The sequence below is a fragment of the Cimex lectularius genome, unplaced genomic scaffold (genome assembly GCF_000648675.2).
Source record: "Cimex lectularius strain Harlan isolate CLEC.00 unplaced genomic scaffold, Clec_2.1 scaffold38, whole genome shotgun sequence".
NCBI classification, from domain to species: Eukaryota; Metazoa; Arthropoda; class Insecta; order Hemiptera; family Cimicidae; genus Cimex; species Cimex lectularius.
In genome coordinates, this window is record NW_019392638.1 from 1,947,295 (window position 1) to 1,968,575 (window position 21,281).

Genomic DNA, 21,281 nt, shown 5'->3' on the forward strand with positions numbered 1-21,281 from the left:
CAAGTTCGAAACTGGAAAATGGTTTGCATGTATAATCCTGACATTCTAAAGCACTAAAACAAGGAATTCTTCTTTATTAACATTTATAACCGAGGTTCATTCAAAGATTTGAGGGAATTACTTTTTTTTTAACTACTTTTTTATCTCGACTAAAACCCTTAATTAATTATAATATATTAATTGGTCAAGCGGACCACGAAATTAGTGAGTTGATGTTAAATAGTGGGCGTTTATGGTACATTTTATGTAGTTCTGTCTTTTCTGATAATTTTGATTTTTCCATGATTGCTAGTCTATCGGACGCGTTTTGGCATCTACCAGGTTTAGTGTTTGATTTGCCTCAATAGAAGAACTTGTAAAAAGGCACGATTGAATAAATAATATACAGAACAACTTCTCAAACTTCTGAAGATGGCGAGATGCCGAAACCCGTCTGTCGTACGGAACCATCATTGATAAGAGAACTAAAGTGATCAGAATCGACCCAAATATAAATCCTTCACCCTGCAAACGAGGCAATTCTATAATTTAATTCATATCCGTATAACCGCTTTACAATAATATTTTAGACCAGTCCATTACTAAAAATTTAGTGCTATAACCCTGACAAACGGACTTACAGCTGAATTGATAAATATCTCATTCTGAATGAAAATTACATTACATAACGTAGCTTCATCATAGGCATACAATAATTATAGCAAATCATCTTTTTTTTTAACGAAGGTATTTCATCTACGAGGTTACATGAACCCTCGGGGTGCCAGGTTTTGAAAAAAGCCCATTTGTAAGCATGGAACTTGAGGATGATAAAACACTTCTGGCAGGACCAGCATGCGAGGGTAGGCAGAACGAAATGACGGGAACGACCGAATTATCAACAGAGATGATGCCCACAATCTGATGAGCCAGTGACAATACGTCACATACTGGTGGACTGTGCGAAACTGAATCATTATAGATTAAGGTGAGGCCTACTCCCAGACATAAAGAAAATCTTGATGCATAACAGTGACACTGATGCCCAGCAGTGAAAGTGTATGGCTTACTATAATCTGCCCTTTGCAAACGTGCAATATGGATGTATGTATTTATTAGCGAGAATGCTGTATGAATGGGAAACGGCAACAAGCCGTTCGACAGTACATTTAAACTACTGCCAGGAACTTTGGAATTATCCCTGCTCAGAACTTGTCCTGGACGCCCCATATCTCCCAGATTATCAGACGTTGTTTTTCCACCCTCCTCCAGCTCTATCCTGCCAGCCACCTTCTCCCGTTCAATGCCCGTAAGCCCTTAGTTTCCTCTCTAGTTTCTAACCCACTTTGGAACATGAAGATGATAAACGTCTACTGTTTTGTACTTTTTATCTTGGGCTCCCCAAAGAGGTCCTACGTGATTGATCTACACAAAACAAATTGATCTACTTTTTGATGCAATGCAACGTTTCTTTGGCTCCTTCCTCTTTCAAATTGTTTTCCTACTCCCCTACCTTCATATATGATCTTTTCACCTTCAGATCCAGATGTACACTTCCGTCAAACTTAGGCATCACTTGAAAGCAGATATGTCCCAGGCTATTGTGTTGTGATCCAGTTTCCTGCATGCTCTAATTCCCATGTTTATCATTAACATTTACTCTATTTCCTTCTGTTCAAGGAAAATGCTTCTGTTTATTACAGAATTTGCTCATAAATCTTAAGGAAGTTCAATTATTACGTTGTTTACCATAAAGAAAGCGAGAAGAATATAAGTTCATAACAGAACTTCCATGTTTAAACATTTGAAAAGCGTGAGTGATTTTATTTCAAAACATTTGAAGGAGCTTAATCCCTGGCTGGGAATACAAATGTCAATATACGGGTTTTTAGAAGAAAAATTTTGAAATTGTGAAATATTGGCCATTATTGACTGTTAATATGATTTTATCCTCTGTCGCTTATATTTTTGTCTTTTAGGATCTTTTAACATGAATATGCAAAATGTGGTTAGTTTTTACGTTGTATTTTGGAATGGGCTTTTAAGTAAACCCCAGCTAATATTGACCAGATCGTTATCGTGTTCCCATTGATCTAAATTAGCCCAAGATCCAAATATCCGAGTTTCATCAACGAAGAGACGTGCAAACACGTCTGTAAGATCAAATAAACAAACGATCCCGAAAGTTATTTCTGGGCTGTCGATTTTAGTGCTCGAAACGCGGTGCGACGCCAAATTTCGAAATATTAATTTACATGAATGTGAAATCCCTTCTCGCGAAAGGTTTTGGGCTTGGATTAAATTTAGGCCAATTTACACGAGTCGGTCGGCAAACAAAACCGCGCAAACGTTGATTCAGACGAAATCAAACCTTTCCAGATACTCAAGGAAAACCCACTTCCAACCGTTTCATAAAGTATCGATTTCCTCAAATCATTTTCACATGGTTATTACATAAATGAATCCCTTGTGGAATTGTCTGATTAACTTTGCCGAAAAATAATCAGCAAGAAGGGCAGGATGATCGGAGACGATCAAATTCAGGTCCACCACATCGCATACATCAACAAATAAATCAAAACTAACAATTACATCCAATCCGCGTACGATAACGTGGATTTGGTAGAACTGTCCCTTAAACTAGAGTGCCTAAAAACTCCAAACATATTAGTCCGAAATATCCTGCATCTGTTCTCGGATAGAAAAATAACCGTAAAAGTAGGGAAGAAACTCTTTGGACCAAGAGTTGTGAACTCTGGATTACCCCAGGGGGATATCCTAAGTCCAATTCTATTCGCACTATACGTTAGTGATGTTGACCAAATTCTGAATGAGAAAACAAAAATAGTCCAGTTAGCTGATGATATCTGTATCTATTCAGAAGGAGAAAATATCGCATCATGTAGACTCAGCCTGGAAGATAGCATTACAAAATTCACAGATTGGGCCAGGAGAAAGAATATGAAAATATCAAGAACCAAATCCTATATAATGCCTGTTACGAGAAGAAGGAAGTTTGAACTTGACGCTTCTTTTACGATCGATGATCTTTCGTTTCCGTGTGTTAAAAAAGTAAAGTTCTTAGGGCTATGGTTGGATTGGAGGTTACAATGGAAATCCCATNAAAAAAAAAAAAAAAAAAAGTCCAAATATTTTCACTGTAAAACAGTTTAATGAGATTTTTAACAAACTGAATTTTTTTTGTTGAACTGCAACGACCGTTGGAAATTACTGTGAAGTACATAATGCACAATGATAAATGTCCAATTAATCCCAAATAACCCTTTTAAGGATATATTTTGTACTGTTTTTTCTTTAATTTTTGACCGCAGATTCCAATCTATCAGAGACTTTTCCATGGCCTTTGATCCGAAGTTTTCACTTTATCACTTGTTTACAGTGAAACGATCGTTTTCCTGTATTGATCGGACATTTTCAGTATGTACATTGGTGGAGGTATCGATAGGGTTAAATTGACAAACACTATCTGGTTTAATTAAGCTTTCCATTGGGTAAGAACGTGACCATCTGGTTTACGATTCAATCCAAACCATTACTGATCAAAACTTAACTTAAAAAAAGTCCATTTTTGTTTTTGTTCGTCTTTCCACGATTTGTGAAATAAAACAACAACAAACAAGCAAACAAAAAAGGACTATTTCTCTACATTCCACATCATCCAATATATTAACATAAAACTATTAAATTTACTTTCAAAAACATGATATATAAATTCTGACCAGCATTTAAATTCAGTGACTGCCTTTTCCAGGCACTACTCACATTTTAATATCATATCCTTGCATTTTTCAAGTACCAAACTTGACAAACGGAATAAATATCGGAAAAGCTTCAGGCGGTGGGTGTTAGGGTTATAAATGGGGACGCCGAAACCTCGCGTTTTTTGTATTTGGTCTGCGTCAAAAGCGACGAAGCTTTGAATATTCCAAAGAGCTGTTGAGTATAAAACTCAAAAGAAGAAAACCCTGGGTGAATTTAAAGTTAAGGACACATTTAAAAATACACCAAGTGCAAAATTTGGCGAATCTCCGACGGGGCACTTAGCTTACTCATAATCTGAAATTCTGCTGACAGTTTGGTGTGCTTATCCTCGCTAGGTTGATCGGTCAGACGAGATAAGTCCTTACGTCTTATTTCAATTTGTCGTACGACGGTGTGATGGACCTGTTGTTCGGGCGTTTCGGATCATTTTGATCCCCCAAAAATCAGAAAAATACACACAAAATTGCCACTGAAGCTGGCGAAATGGCAAAACGCGTCTGGTATGCCACCCTGCTAGAATAGGCAGACCAAAATAATAGATAAAGTCCAAATTTGCAGACACTAGGTACGCTAAGTGTCTTTCAAACATTCGGGGATTAATCTAAAATTTGGTCGCATTACTATATCTTCGTGAGTCAAAAATGGGGTCTACGTGGTGATTGAACGTCCTGTTTGGTCTAACTTGTCTCGCTTATTTGGTTAGTCAGAAATGCGAATCTCGCTATCATCAAACCTTTACACAAACTCAGCTTTGAAGATGATAAAAAATTGAAACGTCTTTGACAGAACAAAACTGTGACTGTGACAAAATGATCAGTAACGACCAAATTACATTAATTATTGTAGTCGCAAAATCGGCGTAAGATGGCGAAATACCGAAACGCGTGTATTGACCAACCCAATTATTTCGCCATCATCGCGAAATCATCGCGCTTAGGTCTTATTTCAATTTGTGATACAACGGTGTGGTGGGCTTGTAGTTCGCTCGTTTCTGACCATTCTGATCCCCAAAAAATCAGAAAATTACACACAAAATTGCCACTGAAAATGATGAAATGGCAAAACCCGTCTGGCAGGACCACCATGCGAGGGTAGGCAGAACATAATGATCAGGAACGACCGAATTATCAACAGAAATCAAGACAATCTGATGAGCCAATGATACAATACGTCACATACTGGTCGACTGTGTGAAACTGAATCATTATAGATCAAGGTGTGGCCTACTCCCAGACGTAAAGAAAATCTTGATGCATAACTGTGATTACCAGCAGAACAGGCCGTTCGACAGTATACCCAAGTACTTCGACGGTAGCTATCTAGGTTTAGTCGTTTTTGGTATAAATAAGAGGAGTGGTCATCGGCGGAATATCGAGAACCCCGGTGGCCCTCAAACTATTCTTAATTGTACATAGTATGGCATGTGAGAGTATTTATGAGTGTATTTATTAGCGTGTAATGAGTAGTTATTGTTGGAAAAAAACAACCGAATCAGGTTCATAAACCCGCCGACTAGATGGACAAAACTCACACTCTACCTATAGTCACCACTGTTTTCGATCGACCGGATTTTTCAAAAATACTTTATGTGTTCTTATTAATTTATTAATGATTCTTCAAGATATCGGCAAGTTTTTGTCTCCAACTTCGTACAACCGGATCAGCAATATTAAATTGTTAATCTGACATTTATAAAAGATAATTTATATCTCAGTAAGTTCAAACTCTTCGAGACTATGTTTTAATGGGTTATTAATTAATTATTCTTCAAGATATCAGCACGTTTTTGGCTTCAACTTCGTGCAACCGGATCAGCAATATTAAATTTTTAGTCTGACATTTGTAAAAGATAATTTATGTCTCAGTAAGTTCAAACTTTTCGAGACTATGTTTTAATGGGTTATTAATTAATTATTCTTCAAGATATTGGCACGTTTTTGTCTCCAACTGCGTATAACTGGATCATCATTATTAAATTGTTAGTCTGACATTTCTAAAAGATAATTTATGTCTCAGTAGTTCAAACTCTTCGAGACTATGTTTTAATGGATTATTAATTAATTAATTATTCTTCACGATAACAGCACGTTTTTGTCTTCAAATTCGTGCAACCGGATCAGCAATATTAAATTTTTAGTCTGACATTTGTAAAAGATAATTTATTTCTCAGTAAGTTCAAACTACTCTAGACTATATTTTAATGTGTTTGCCTTTCACTTTTCCTTAGGTCGATCCTTTTCCTGGTTCTATAAAATGCAGTCAAGGGTGTTGAAAAAATTGGACCGCGGTCTTTATTTGATGAACGTTTATCGCAGGTGCTTCTCTTTTTAACTATCTTTTATGGAATCTGTGTCAAACCGAGTGTAGCGATTCAAATTTATTTTTACGCTTAATTGCGCTTATAAAAGAAACTCCTTTGTTTGTTACATGATGTTACGTGTGAAAAAATATAAAGTGCGTAAAGTGGGCGTAGTTTAAGAAACTAAGCCTAGTTTGAGTTTGATGGTGAAATATAATAAATGCACTTACCAATCGTTTAAAGTTATTTATTCACTTTGTAAGGGAGATGGTTAGTATTATTCCGGTGCATCTCGTCTACAAATCTGGAGTAATTACTAGGAATCGAGATAATGGGCTCGGGCAATTATTTAAGGCATGTACGAACATCCTACACCGTAAATCCAGGGAAAATAGCCATTTTAATTTTTTAAATTAAAAAACGTCCATTCCAACGCTCAAACCTAGACTCGTAAGTGGCCTGATCTACATTCTACATGTGCGGGAAAAAGTTCCGAATAAGGAAAAACTCTTCTTAAAACAATTTCCCTTTCCTTTGTTATTTTATCTCGGCTCGGATTTTTCAGCATCGAGAACAATTATTTTGTTTAGAAGAAGGAAATCGGAAAACAAATATGGTCGGTAACAGAAATAAACAAAGGTCCCAAAGCGCACCGAGTGACGCATAGCCGGCGCGTTATCTTTAGACGGCCCTAAGTTAACATGTCACCGGCTTGGCAACGGCCCGGCTTTTAAAGGATCCGCACGACGATCAAGGACCAAGGGTATCCTCGTTTTGTGGTTTACACCCGGCTTTCTTCGCGTCGTTTGCGTCAATGGATTCGTGTGAAATAGAAAATAATAACAAGCCATTTGATCCATTGGCCCTGAACTTGAAAAACTGCGATGGGATGGTAACTACGGAAATAATTCCGAAAGATCGAGTCATTCCTTTGTGGGTACGACATCCAGAAAATTGTGACCACTCGGCTTACCCTTAAAAGAAATTCTCCAAGGATATGTTCTGAATTATCTTCGTTAACATTTGAAAACAATTTGGTCATCAAGAGAATCATTGATGATTCCATAGACTATTCAGTTTAAAGGAATCAATTGTTCGGTCGTTTATAATCATACTGGTCCGCCTATTCTCGCTGGTTTGGTCTGTCAGGCCAAAATTATCGGAAGCGGCCAATCTACAGGTTCATCGCTCCTCAGACCACAACTACATCTCACAATTAAAAATATTCACCTAATACGTTTAATCCAAGAGCAAGCAGTCAACCTGGTTCCTAACGGCCATTAGTGGAATCCCAGGCTGTTCTGTTAAACTGTTCTGTTAAAACATAAAAAATTTAAAACAATAAAAAAATTGTGCCTTTTATACACTGGAATTTTTCAATTAGTTTGATGATATCAATTTGCCACTTCATGGACTCTCATCAACTGCCAAAATATTGTGTACTTTTTCACCGACAAAATTTGAATGCAGAATTTTCTCGGTTTCCATAATCATCACATATAAAAGATTATGTAAACTGACTTTAAAGGTCTATTATGAAGAAAAATCTTTACTGCAAATATTGAGGAGGTGATATAACTTGTTAAGAAGAGCGATCTGTTTGAGTTTAACGTCACGAACTGAACGACACTGTGCACTTTATTGGGTACAGTAAAACATTTTCTCATTGAAGATGGCGTGACGACGAAGCAGCGAAAATAGACCATCCAGGGGAACAATCAAGGTCGATGAGTTCGACAGGGTAGAACTTGGATTTGGTGATAGATAGAGGTGGTTATAGTTTAGTCGTTTCCAACCATTTTGGTCCGCCTATTCTCGCTGTTTCGGTCTGTCAGGCCGAATAGATCGGAAGCGACTAATCTACACATTCATCACTCCCCAGACACCACGATGGAATCTCATAATTTAAAAGATTCACGTTCAAGGGCAGTCAACCTGGTTCCTACAGCCCGAGTGTGCGATTCTAGCTTTTCAGTTAAACGGTCAACAGCTAATCTCTGTCAAAAACTAAAAATAGTAAAAAATTATTCCTTTTATACACCGAAATTTTTCAGTTAGTTTAATTAAATAAATTTGCGAATTCATTCCATAAACTGCCAAAATGTTGTCTCATTTTTTATCGACAAAACTTGAAGGGAGAATTATATCAGTTTCCCTAATTACTTAGAAAGATGTAATCACCCAGAGGAGAATAATGCTTAAACAAGCTTGGACATGGAAAAGAGATTAGAAATTATTTTGACCTAAACAAGAAAGATCAGTTTGAACAAAGACGTGAACTGAAAGACCCTGTGAACTTTGTTTGGTACAGTAAAGCAGTTCCTGATTATAGATGGTATGACGTCGAAACCAGCGAAACTAGACGGTCCCAGTAAGGTGATCATTGCCCATGGTAGAACATAGATTTGATGGTTGTCGTAAATGTAAGTAATTTCAACAGTGGTGGTTATAGATTTAACCTTTATTTATAGATTTAAAAGGATTCAGCAGTTTGGACTTTTTCAATCTTTAGGTCCATTCTCGCTGTGTCAGACCAAAATGTTCGCGAGCGACGGTGTAGGTCCATCAGTCATCTCACAATTTAAAATATTCACCTAACACGTTTATACCAAGGGAAGTCAACCTGGTTTCTATGATTATGCAAAACCCGTATTCCAATTGTATGTCAAATGGTTATTCTTGAGATTTTTTACCTCCAGGATTGGGTGTGAATAATGTTCATTTCTACCTGCACACCCAACTCTGCATGTAATAGAAGTTTTAAAGTAGAAAAATAAAAATTAAAATTAATAAGAAAAAAGATAAATAATGCCGTTAATCGTATTATCAACAGAGAAATATTCTGAATATTTTCGAAAAAGTAGAGAAAGAAGTTTGTTCCCTAGGCAAATTGAACCAGACATCAAATATTTAGTTTCAAAGCATCAGCCACAAAAATTTCAAAATTAATTAATAAAGGATGGACTTAAGATTCTAAATGGACTTAAGATTCTATGTTTTTTCGTATTGTATTTTTTCTTCGCTTTATGTAGCTTTTGCATTAATAGGCGTTGTATGCAGAAGGTGCTGAAAGAGTAAGCAAAACTCAAACTTGAACAAAGACATATTAATTTTTTATAGATACACAATCATTGCAAGAGCAAAATACAGGGATTAAAGGCAAAAACAAACTTATTAGACGTGAGAACTCAGCCAGTAATGAGCCTCCTACTAACAATAAGTTAAGAATAAAACGTTGACTAGCTCTGGATCAAGTTTATCCAATGGTTACGCCAGACACGCGTATCAATATTGATGCACCTTACAAGGTCACAGGAGCAACTTCATTTACTAAACTTCCATATTTGGCATACCAGAGGTTGAAAAATTCAAAATGTCGCTTTTTTTTAGGATTACCGTTTGAATCTCGCCATGCACAACAACTTAAATTATCTGTTTAAGGAATAGTCGCTGCTCCCTAAAGCTCAAGGATCGTTTAAATAAGTCTAATTAAGTAAAGGCCACCAATTACCAGGTACAGTTGACATCCCATACCATCCTCACACGTATCTTCGCAGACCGTTCTCAAGTTACCCTGAGACTATCATTTCCTATCGAAACCTTCGACAGTTCAAACTGCATAGAAGAAGCTTAGTGCGAAAGAAAAATAAAAGAGAACTCCACCTAAACTCTCCGTTAAAAGATCTATCCTCGGGTTGCTTCAATCGTACCCAATACCAACTGCCAGAGCGGAACCCAATTGACAAACGTTTAACCTAGAACCATCACATACGTCTCAAACGTCAAGAAATTATGTAACGAAACACATTTCTATCACGATTTTTTTATAAACATCATTCTATTATATGTCTAAGGTGGTTAACTGGTATGGTTCAATAGGCAAACAAAATCCTCTTGCTTATCTGCTTATGTTTAGGTAGAGCAGATGCTTATCTTCAATCCATAAACTCACATCACAGCGAATTTTCTACAGTTCTCTTTCTCGATTGCAAAGACGATAGCCTTAAAGGAGGTGATATTAACACCAGAGTCAATTAAATAGCCGATATTCTAGTCTCAGTGGAGCACTGCCAATGGGTACATTAATCACGTTTGTTTTTGTTTTTATTTCAGCATATATCATTGTTTAAGGTTTTTAGTTGAGATAAAAAAGTCAATGGCACGAGCGGAATTCGAACCCACGATCTTCGGCTTGATACGCCGCTGCTCTACCACTTGAGCTATCGTGACCTCGATCCACTCGGACACCNTAGAGCAGCGGCGTATCAAGCCGAAGATCGTGGGTTCGAATCCCGCTCGTGCCATTGACTTTTTATCTCAACTAAAAACCTTAATTAATCGTAATATATTAATTAGTCAAGTAAACCACGAAATTAGTGAATATATCATTGTTACTTTTGTGTTTCTTGGTGACCGGTTGTTTCATAATTTGTTGAAGTCGTGAGGAGCGGTCAAGAATGAGGTAGTTTTGAAAATCACTTTTTTTGCCGAAGCGTCGCAAAAAATGAAAAAAGTGTTTTTGACTTGTATCCTCAATAGAAGTGGTTGTAATTTTCTGCAATAAATTTAAAAAGATATCTGTACTTTTCGCAGTGGTCAATAAGTCAATATGGCAGCTAACTGGAAAAAGTTGATGTTTGACGATGTCTCTAAAGAATTCGTGCATTGCTTACGATTCGAATTGGCAAAGAGGAAAAGTGTTCTCGGTATTTAACGGCAGATCTAAGCCCTAATTATTTATTCAACGAGCCAGAACAAACCATTGCCCGCAAACATGTTGGAATAGGTGTGAAGATAAATTTCAATTTTAATTGCGCGAACCCCGAGCCGTTTTAGTGTTAATTGGAAAATAAAGTGAAGAAGAACATTTTACCTTCCCCTCACCTTATAAAAGAGACGTGATGGCACAGAATGACACAGACACGCTGAAGATGGTGTAATGCCGAACGCGTCTGACAGACCAAACTAGCCATGTTAGACAGATAAAAATGATTACAATCATCACTTCATAGAACTTGAAGAAATATCACGATTTTACGTAGATATACAGTTTTAAAGTAATAATTTTTTAAGGAAGGATACAATTTGAAAACCTCCTAAACCTTTGGTTTCGTCCGATTCTCACTTGTCAGTAATGTTTAAGTGTTTTCATCAGGTTTGTTTACGACCTGATCACAAGATCCGCGTGGTATAATTGCCACCAAATTTTTACAGTTGAAAAATAAGAGCGTGAATTATTGAGACATTTTTGTATCCTGGAATCATCTCACATACAAATCGTTTTTCCGACGAACAAAGATTTGGTCAGTCAAACCAGATCAAGACGAGACATCTCTGCCATGTGCCTAGATTGTGATGGTCGAGGCATGATTTTTATGGTCCATCCCTCATTGAACAATATCCAGTTTCAGCAGATACTACTATATTGGGTTTAACCTATAGATAATGATATACAAAGCCTTCTATACAAAGTAACAGTCGGTGGCAATGTTTTAAAGCACAATCACATTTAGTACAAAACTAAATTTCACACGTGATTCTCAGCATGTTGAAGGTGTAAAACGAAGAATGTTCCCGTGTCATAGAAAACTTGAACCAATGAAGATTAAATTAAAATACGAGTATCAGACAAAGTAGATTTTTATTTTAGTTGGTATGCCCTTGGCTGTCGACAGTACGCCAAGACAGGCATTAAATCATTGGATTACATCTTTGTCTCCTTTTTCTGCCAAACAGGCTTGAAACAATGCGTTGAATTTATTAGAGTTAGGAGAGTATCAAGCTAGAAGTCAAGGGCGGGTTGAAATTGCGACTAGCCAAGAAAAGACGTTGAAATCTCGCACAAATTTATGATTAACCTTAAGTTGGTAAGGATCCAAGCTAAGGTTGCAACTTTGGAACCGAGTTTACCTTAGTGTGTATCCTGGCCCGTGTCTTCCTGTTGCCCATCCTGGAGAACTCGTTGTCGAAGACGGAAGACGCCCGGGTGAAGGCGAGGCTCCGGTTCGAGACCCGCGAGGAGAGCAGATCCATGGCATCTTCGAACCAAGGGTCCATGGCTAAGACTGAGTGAAAAGGCGACTTAAACCGAAAAGGTTTCTGTCCTCGCGTACCCGAAATAGACTTCAAACACAATCACCGGCTCCCCTCCAACGATACACTCTACACACTACGGACTGTTCCCAGTTGTAAAACGTGAAATTCGACTGACACGTCGATTATTTAGAGGTTTTGGCTTGATTTTTTTATAACTTCCGGACAAAATGAAAGCTGTCTGTAAAAGAGACACCGTTTTTGTCTACACCGCTGGGTTTTTAGGTCCCGTTTGAAATCACTTCCTGTCTGGTTTCTTGGGCCTAAGTATGCTAGACCCGCCGCAAAATAACGAAGAAGGCCACGTGTTTCCTTCACACAAAAGAAAAATTCTGGAGAACATCAGATGCAATGATATCGTATGCAGTTGGCTCCAAAACAAATGGAGGAATCGGATCAGGGTTTTTTTGTTCATGCCATCAATGCTTGTGCCTTGGAAAACTTCAAAGAGGTTAGGCTGGCGAAAAAATTCCTCATAAAATCGGATATCCAAGCAGCTATTAATTAACTTTGCATTGGCATGTAAAAAAATCACAATAAAACTAGTCAATGAATTCATCCAAAATCTCCAAATCCTGGGGAACTACCTGATGATATCTCGGATGCCACAAAGGAATTTGGGGTAACGAAAAAGCAGACACACTAGCCAGAGGAGGATCTGTTAAACCACATATAGACCGTGAACCTATACTTGGGTTACAAAAACAAATACAGAATCATCCATCACTTATTGAATCCAAATAAAACTCTAGCGACGCTAAACACAATAAACTTATGCTAAATCAAACCTCACCAAGACTGGCAAATTTACTGATACAATTAAAGGGGCTAAACTCAGAGAAGTGATAGGTCTATTTGCCTGTCACTGGCATCTGATAAAACACCTAAACATGGGTATGTATGGCATAAACACACAAATGATGATAACATTTTTAGGTTATGCAATCTTCGTTTGTGTAGCAACTGCTCAATGGAGATATAACGTATGATACAAAGAAAACCTAGGGAAAAGAATTGTAGACAATCAATGATCTAGTACTCCTTAAAATAAGGATTAAATCGACCGACTGAACCAAGGAACTAAGAAAGTGCAATAAGCCAGAAGACTGCAATGCTTCGGGAATATAAACCTCACTTCCTACTCTCCTTTCATCGTCAAGTTGTTACCCCGCGGCCTCCATCCAGTGACATTGGTACTTTAAGGCAAGTTTCACACGGGCCAGTTTTAGTTAATTCAAGTGAGTTTCCAGGTTGTTTCTGAACTAGTTGAAGATTTACCGTGTGAAGATTTTTCTTGGGTGGTTTCACACCAGACAACTTATGGAATCAACTTTTGTTCCCAACGGGAGTTCAGTACAATGTTAGAACCCGAGAAAGCAAAGCAATTCTTGTGCTTGTTCTTCTGCAAGAAGATAAGGAAAAAGAAGACAACGTAGTGGAACAAAACTGTTGTTTAATCCATTACTACACAATCGAAAAACAGGCACTTTCTCGCAACTTTTTCCACAACGTTGCCACAAAGACAAATTTTTCAATTATTTCCGCATGTCACGATCATCCTTCGAAGTATCGATCCTTCGAGATACTCATTGGCACTTCTATGCTTCCATTGAAAACGAAAGTGCCATATTGATGTCGCATTGTTTACTTATAGGTGAACCAGTTTCTCGTATTTAACCCCGAACCGAAATTTGCAACAAAAATAGTTTTATAAATTAAGAAAAATTAGGCCACGATGCAAATCTGCTCTTATCTGACAGCATAAATGAAACATGTTTAATGTAAATGTTTTTATGTAAATGCTCAACAACGAATTCATTGTTAATTTAAAAATATCTTTGTGCAAACTATACTTAGGATCAAAATAGGCGCTCAAAACATGAGCGAGATGTTTTTATTCACTGTAGAAATGACGTCCGACTTTTTAAAAAAAGTTTTACGCAGGAGTAACTTTCGTCACGCAATGCCTGTGCCTGATTAGCCTAATTTTCCATTGTTTCTGAAATATAAACCAATAGAGCCTTGAGCATTGTCTAGCTTTTTTCCTGTCCTAGGAACAACAAATCGTGTTATATACCCAATCATTTTATTAAGATTTAGCAAATAAATAAAACAATAAAAACTACGAATTTGATTATAACTATGTGTTACTACTGGTAACTGGAGTGTGTAATAAGAATGCTACCTGATTTGAAAATTGGGCTTGAACTTACTTTAAAGATATCTTGTGGTTCTTTGTATAATGAGAGTAAATGTATTTATTTATTAGTATGGATTTGTAGTATGAGAGGACAGATGGTAGTACATTGAGTCCAATATTCTAGGTACACAAGGCACCATCCCACCTTACTGAGTGAATGGCAAATACCAAAAAAAAAAAAAGTATTTAGGAGTGGGTATGAGATTTAAAAACAGATGTGTTGAAGGATGAAATGACCTAGCTGTTGACAGTCCCTGGAGCCTAACTTCAGAGGTCAGACGGATAAGGCCGAGGTCTGATGACCCCAGGCTGCCAAAATCCGAGGTGTATGATTCTCATGGTCTGCAGGCGATCCATTGCAAATTACACACAAGTAGGTGTTGCCAACAAGTTGCAAGAAGTCATAGGTTCGATTCTGCGCACGTATAAATCAGCAATCAATAAATTAGTTACATAGCTAATTTATGTTGGTTATGAACTGATGTACATAAGTCTGAAACTTATGAATAAATATTAACTCCAGTTTAGGGCAAAGATAATGTCATAAGATAATTTATTCATTTATATAAACTATTATATTAATACATGTTTAGCTTCATAATTGATTTTGAGATATTTTAATTAATTATATTTTTTTATTTAAGGTCTTGGTTGAGATGAAAAAGTTAGTGTCATGAGCAGGTTTCGAACCCATGACCCGAAAGACCTTAGATAAAAAGTATAATTAATTTTAAAAAATTAATATGGTCAATTATTATTACTAAACATATATGGATTAATATAATAATTAAATTTATTTAGAAATCGTGAGATGCGGTCTGGTGTGATGTAGGTTTCAGAAAAACATTTTCTTTATTGTGCCAATGTTTCGATCTTTATTGAGATCATCTTCAGGGCCTGGGATTTACAAACATTGTTTTTCATATAACAATTACATTTTGGATGTTGAAAAGTGAATTTATACAATGCAAAATATATTTTTTTAAATATTCAATCAAAGTATTTCTATAATAATTAAAGAAGTACTTACTTCGCTAACAGCTCCCCGTGGCCATTTCATAAGTCGTCAAGAATCAAACCCTGATTACATGTCATTTGAAAATATGGCAAAAAAAAAAGGGACAATATGAAAGGTTGTAGGTGGAGATGAGGAGTTGGAGATCTAGTGGATCTAAGACACAAAACGTCAAGTGGTTAGATCAGCAGTATATTAGCCCAGGGTCGTGGGTTCGAATCCCACTCATGACCATAACTTTTTCATCTCAACCAAGACCGTAGATAAAAAAGTATAATTAATTTATAAACTATATTGGTTTAAAATTGTTATATTTTGTAACAGCCAAATCGTGTCAATGTGTCGGAATTGTAGAGAAAGGCATGTCCCACATAATTGAATAGTATAATTGAGATAATTGATGGGACCCTTCAATCCCATAGATTAGCTAAATAGTATGAGTAAAGGGTCATGGACGAATATTGAGTAGTACACCTCCCTAATTGAGTGACGGTATGTAAATAGGAACCAAAATTATTTAAGAGAGTGAGTGGGGTCTAGGATTAAAAACTGCTTACATTGGGAAATGACCTAGCAGTATGCATTGTCTGTGACAATTCCTAGAGCCTAACTTCATTAGTGGGACATATTAGACTATGGTCTGACCCCAGACTGCCGAAACTTGGTTTTTCTCACGGTTTATCGTGATAAGTTATACGTTCGATTCTGTACACAAGTGTATTTATTTACCAGTAAATATTTCCTAACATGCCAAAAACAGAAAGGCCCTAAAGAATTTTATTAATAAAATAACATATTGCTACTACAGAAGTAAAAGTAGTAGTGTGCGATACAACTAAAGTTATTTTTACATTTTTGGAAATGCAAGAATTTTTTCTATAAAGTTTTCTATGATACTTGGGCGGTGTTCAACTCATTGGATCAAAGAAAATATGACCTCCAGTTGATATTTTAAATTATTAATAAATTGAGAAAACTTGTACAGAAAATGCAGGTTAGTGACAAAGAGAGAAAAACTTACCTCTGAGGATCCCATTTTCTATTTGCAAGGCTTTTTCTCTATCACACGAACCAAAAAGAAATATATTATGATAACGTATTGCTATTGAAGGCACCATGAAATATTCAATATCTTTGATTCCACAATCTCCGGGGGTGTGATATTCACTTAAGTGAAATCCTGTGAATCCCACAACTTTGTGCTGCAATCTTTGAAGAAACTAATTAACTCTTGTGTACTACAAGTATGTGGAACTCATTGTTTAAAAAAAAGGCCATAATATCTTACTTTTAAATTCATTTTGACATTTTTCTGGAATTTATTTAAGAAAAACAGGAATTAGAAGCCTTGATGAACCTATGAATGAAAGAAATTAACAGGAAAATATTTGATGTAACATCAAAGTAAATATTTTTTACTTGAGATAATTACACTTTTTTCCTGTTTTGATAAAAGAAATAAATTATTTGTTCTGAAAAAAATTATATAAATCTTAAAAATAAATAAATAAAATCTGTATACTCTGTAAAAGTGTCAACAGCACTGAGTATGTCAACACTCCATTACCACCATGAAAAATATCTTTTTATGATTTAATATAAGAATAAACTAATTCATTGTTGAACTCTTTTTGTCTTGTCAAATCGCCAACATAGCAAATTCTGTCATTACGCTAAACAATTGTGGTGATGAATGTTAATGCAATTTTTCAAAAATTAATTATACTTTTAATCTATGTTCTTGGTTGAGATGAAAAGTTAAATGCCACTAGTGGGATTCAAACCCATTGCCTTAGACTGTTAAGTTTTATGAAAATATCATCACTATCGGCAATTTTGGGCAGTCAATAAAAAAATGGTTATGACAGAGTATATCAATTCGATATAAAATGGTGGTTCTATTCACAAACTGGTTTTGAAGGGCTGAAGTGAAAATCACTCATCAGACTATGCACGTTGCCTACAAAGTATTATCTAGTATGTACTACTAAATACTGGTGGATAATACAGTCTTATGAGTGATTATCCTTTTCAACTGTTGATGGCATTTTTCTATCTGGGATGCTATAGTAAATTTAAGATATTTATGAAATTCTTGCAAGTTTTCTAATAAAACAACCCAATTCTTTGTTTAGGGGGAGTCAGAACAAACAAGCAAATTCAGTTGTTCAAGCTATTTTAAAGTCATCATCAGAGCCTAAGTTAATTTCACATTATGAAAAAACAATTGTACAAATATGTTTTTCATAATTGTGAAATTAACATAGGATGATGATCTTAAAATAGGTCAAAAGTTTGGAAGTAAGAACTGAATTTGCTTTTTTACATACCTTGATCCATGAATTATTTTACTTTCATTTCTTCTATTTTAATAACATTCTTAATTGTAATATTGTGTTTTTATATTTTTTTAACAAAGTTGTATTTTTAACTTTTACATTTTTTTATAGTTTCAATGATTTTATGAATGTTTTAATTATTTCATGTTTAATAATCAATAAAACCTATTTCAATAATTATTTTTTTGTTTTAACGATCTAATTGGCTTTCACTCCAGAAAGAAAGGACATTAGTCTGGGTCATAAATAATCTTACTAAAACTTATTACATGGATATTTGTTTATTTAATTTTCAATTTTTTTAAATTTTTATGGGTGAAAAACCCATTTCTTAAAAAAAAAAATGTATACAAAGTAAGGAGAAAAAAAATACAATGCAATGCTTATAACTACATACATAGTTCATTTTTTTTTTTTTTAACTAAATAAAATTATTATGGTTTAAGAAACTAACGTTTTAATGAGGAAACAGAAGTATCAAATAAATCAACAGTATTGTATATTCACTAATTTCGTGGTCCGCTTGACCAATTAATACATTACAATTAATTAAGGTTTTTAGTTGAGATGAAAAATGATAGCTCAGGTGGTAGAGCAGCGGCGTATCTAGCCGAAGGTCGTGGGTTCGAATCCCTCTCATGCCATTAGTATTGTATATGTTGTTCCATTCTATCATCATGCAATCCATCGGGGAGTTAGTGAAAAATTTGTTCCTTTATATTCAATAAAAATATTTTCTGGCGAGGCGTCGGTGGCCACAACAGTTTAGACGTTGACACAACTCATAACAACTGTAAGGCAGAGGTCCTGGGTTCGAATCCGGCAGTATTGCATTCGAACCCAACATACTTACAAACTTTTTTTTTCCAAAAACACCAGTACCCAAGGGTTGATGTGACCTCTGCCTCTGCTGGTGCTCATTTAAAAAAATAAATTAATTAAAAATACAATAAAAAACTGATCGTTTCTACATTTTTTTACTCCATCTTTATCTCCAATACTCCTGTTAATTTTGATAAATCTGCTAAATGTTGATTTTCAGTTAGAACAGGATCGTTATCATTTTTAAATCAATAATATTGGTTATTTATTTGAACTAAACACACCATTTATTTTTTATGCATTAAATTTCAGTTTCTAATGCATTTTAGGCCATGTCCCTGGTCCCTCTTCAGAGTTTGCTATTTAGCCAAATATAATATGTAATAATTCAAAATATAATATAAAATAAATAAATATTAAAATAAAATATATTATAATTATATAACATATTTAGCGAAATAGTGAACTCTGAAGAGGGACCAGGGACGTGGCTCGAAATACATAAGCAACCAAAATATATTGCATAAAAAATAAATGGTGTGTTTAGTTCAAATAAATAAATCATTCTTGATTTCAAATATTTTTATCACCAAATTAAGTCATAATTATTAAAAATAAATAAAATTTGAATTTACAATTTTTATTTAAATTTATTGCTTTTTGGGGTTTAAAACGGCTTGATAGTGATTTTTTTAGAGAAAGTTTAGCATTTTCTTGTATTTAGTAGAGAAAAAACACTAATTGAGTGTTTGTTAAGTGATTAAGTAAAAATGAGGTACAAAGGGTTTTATTTTTTTGTTTTTCAGATGTAAAATCCAACGCAAAAATTGCATTGCAGTCAATACAGTTTTAGAAAGAAAAAAAATTTCTGCTTATTTAATCCTCTGATCAGGTATGTTTCTTATGCATATTTCCATGTCCGATGTACGAAAAAAAGCCCTGTTTTGTTACAATTGTAAATGCCCATACCCTCCATACATTTGTGTGTAAGCTATTTTTCTAGTTAAATTAATTTTACCTGTCTTGGTAGAGATGAAAAAGCTAGTATCAAGGGGCAGGATTTGAACCACAACCGTCGGCTACCCGGTACATTTCATAAGTCACCAATTAAATCCTGACTGAACAAAAAGAAGGAAAATTCGAAAGGTTGTAGGTTGAGATGAGTTGGTGTCCGAGTGGATTGAAGCTATGATAGCTCAAATGGCTTATTAGCTGAAGGTCGTGGAACTTAGATAAAAAATATAATTAATTAAAATAATTAATAGTCAATTATGAATATTACATACAGATATGGATTAATATTTTTCTAAACCTACATTTTATAATAACAGCTAGCTAACAGATAGCTCAAGCGGTATTAGCTGAAGGTTTAGCCGCTATTTAGCCAAATATAATATATAATAATTAAAAATATAATAAAAAATAAATAAATATTAAAATAAAATATATTTTAATTATATAACATATTTAGCGAAATAACGAGCTCTGAAGAGGGACCAGGGACATGGCTCAAAATGCATAAGCAACTGAAATATATTGCATAAAAAATAAATGGTGTCTTTAGTTCAAATAAATAAACATCATTCTTGATTTCAAATATTTTTACCACCAAGTTGTCATAATTATTAAAAATAAATAAAATTTGAATTTACAATTTTTATTCAAATGTATTGCTTTTTCGTGTTTAAAATGGCTTGATAGTGACTTTTTTTAGAGAAAGTTTAGCATTTTCATGAATTTAATAATAATAATAATAATAATAATAATAATAATAATAATAATAATAATGCTTTATTAAACATAAAAAAGGAAAAAAGACAATTTAGATTTCAAAGCATTTAAGGACATGGATTTTGGATCCATCTGCCAGAGGTCATTGATTAAACAATCAGAAACAAAAAAATACACAATAAAATAAAATAAAAGTTATAGCCTACACAATAAAAAGAAAAAAAAAGGAGAAACAACAACTGTTAAAATGCGAAAGAGAACAGAAAAACAGGTTATACAATAGAAATAAAAAATTAAACTCATTAATTAATTCATATGTGTAATTCCATGCATGCCTAGCGTAACGAATTAAGGGCCGCGAATTTGAGCCACTCAAAAACCGTAACAGGTCAACCCTGGGGAGAGTGAAACATCCGAGATGCAACAACCGAATCTCACCCAGGGATGAGCACTCCGCCAAGAAGTAGCATACAGTTTCAATAGAGCGCGAATTACACAAAGAACAAATTCCCAATTCCTCTCTGATCCAAACAGCCGAGTTTAAGTGCAAAACCTCACTTCTTAGCTTAAATAGCCATTGCAACTCATTGAGAGACTTCCATGTCCGATGTAAGAAAAGAAACCTGTTTTGTTACAATTGTAAATGTCCATACCCTCCATAAATTTGTATGTAAGCTATTTTTCTAGTTAAATTAATTTTACCTTTTTACCTGTCTCGGTAGAGATGAAAAAGCTAGTGTCAAGGGGCAGGATTTGAACCACAACCGTCGGCTACCCGGTACATTTCATAAGTCTCCTATTAAATCCTGATTGCAAAAAGAGGGAAAATTCGAAAGGTTGTAGGTTGAGATGAGTTGGTGTCTGAGTGGACTATGATAGCTCAAGTGGTATTAGCTGAAGGTCGTGGAACTTAGATAAAAAGTATAATTAATTAAAATAATTAATAGTCAATTATGATTATTACATACATATATGGATTAATATTTTTTTAAACCTACATTTTATAACAACAATTATAAA

General features: G+C 34.9%; 1 protein-coding gene across 1 annotated transcript in view; it reads right to left on the minus strand.

The window, feature by feature from the left end:
* The window catches only part of LOC106670039, a 66,754-nt gene extending 54,621 nt beyond the window's left edge, over nucleotides 1-12,133 (minus strand). The window contains exon 1 of the mRNA XM_014400026.2: nucleotides 11,972-12,133. Coding sequence (XP_014255512.1) covers nucleotides 11,972-12,118 — 147 coding nt within the window. The 5' untranslated portion in view covers nucleotides 12,119-12,133. The remainder of the gene's footprint in view (nucleotides 1-11,971) is intronic.
* Nucleotides 12,134-21,281: the final 9,148 nt, after the last annotated feature.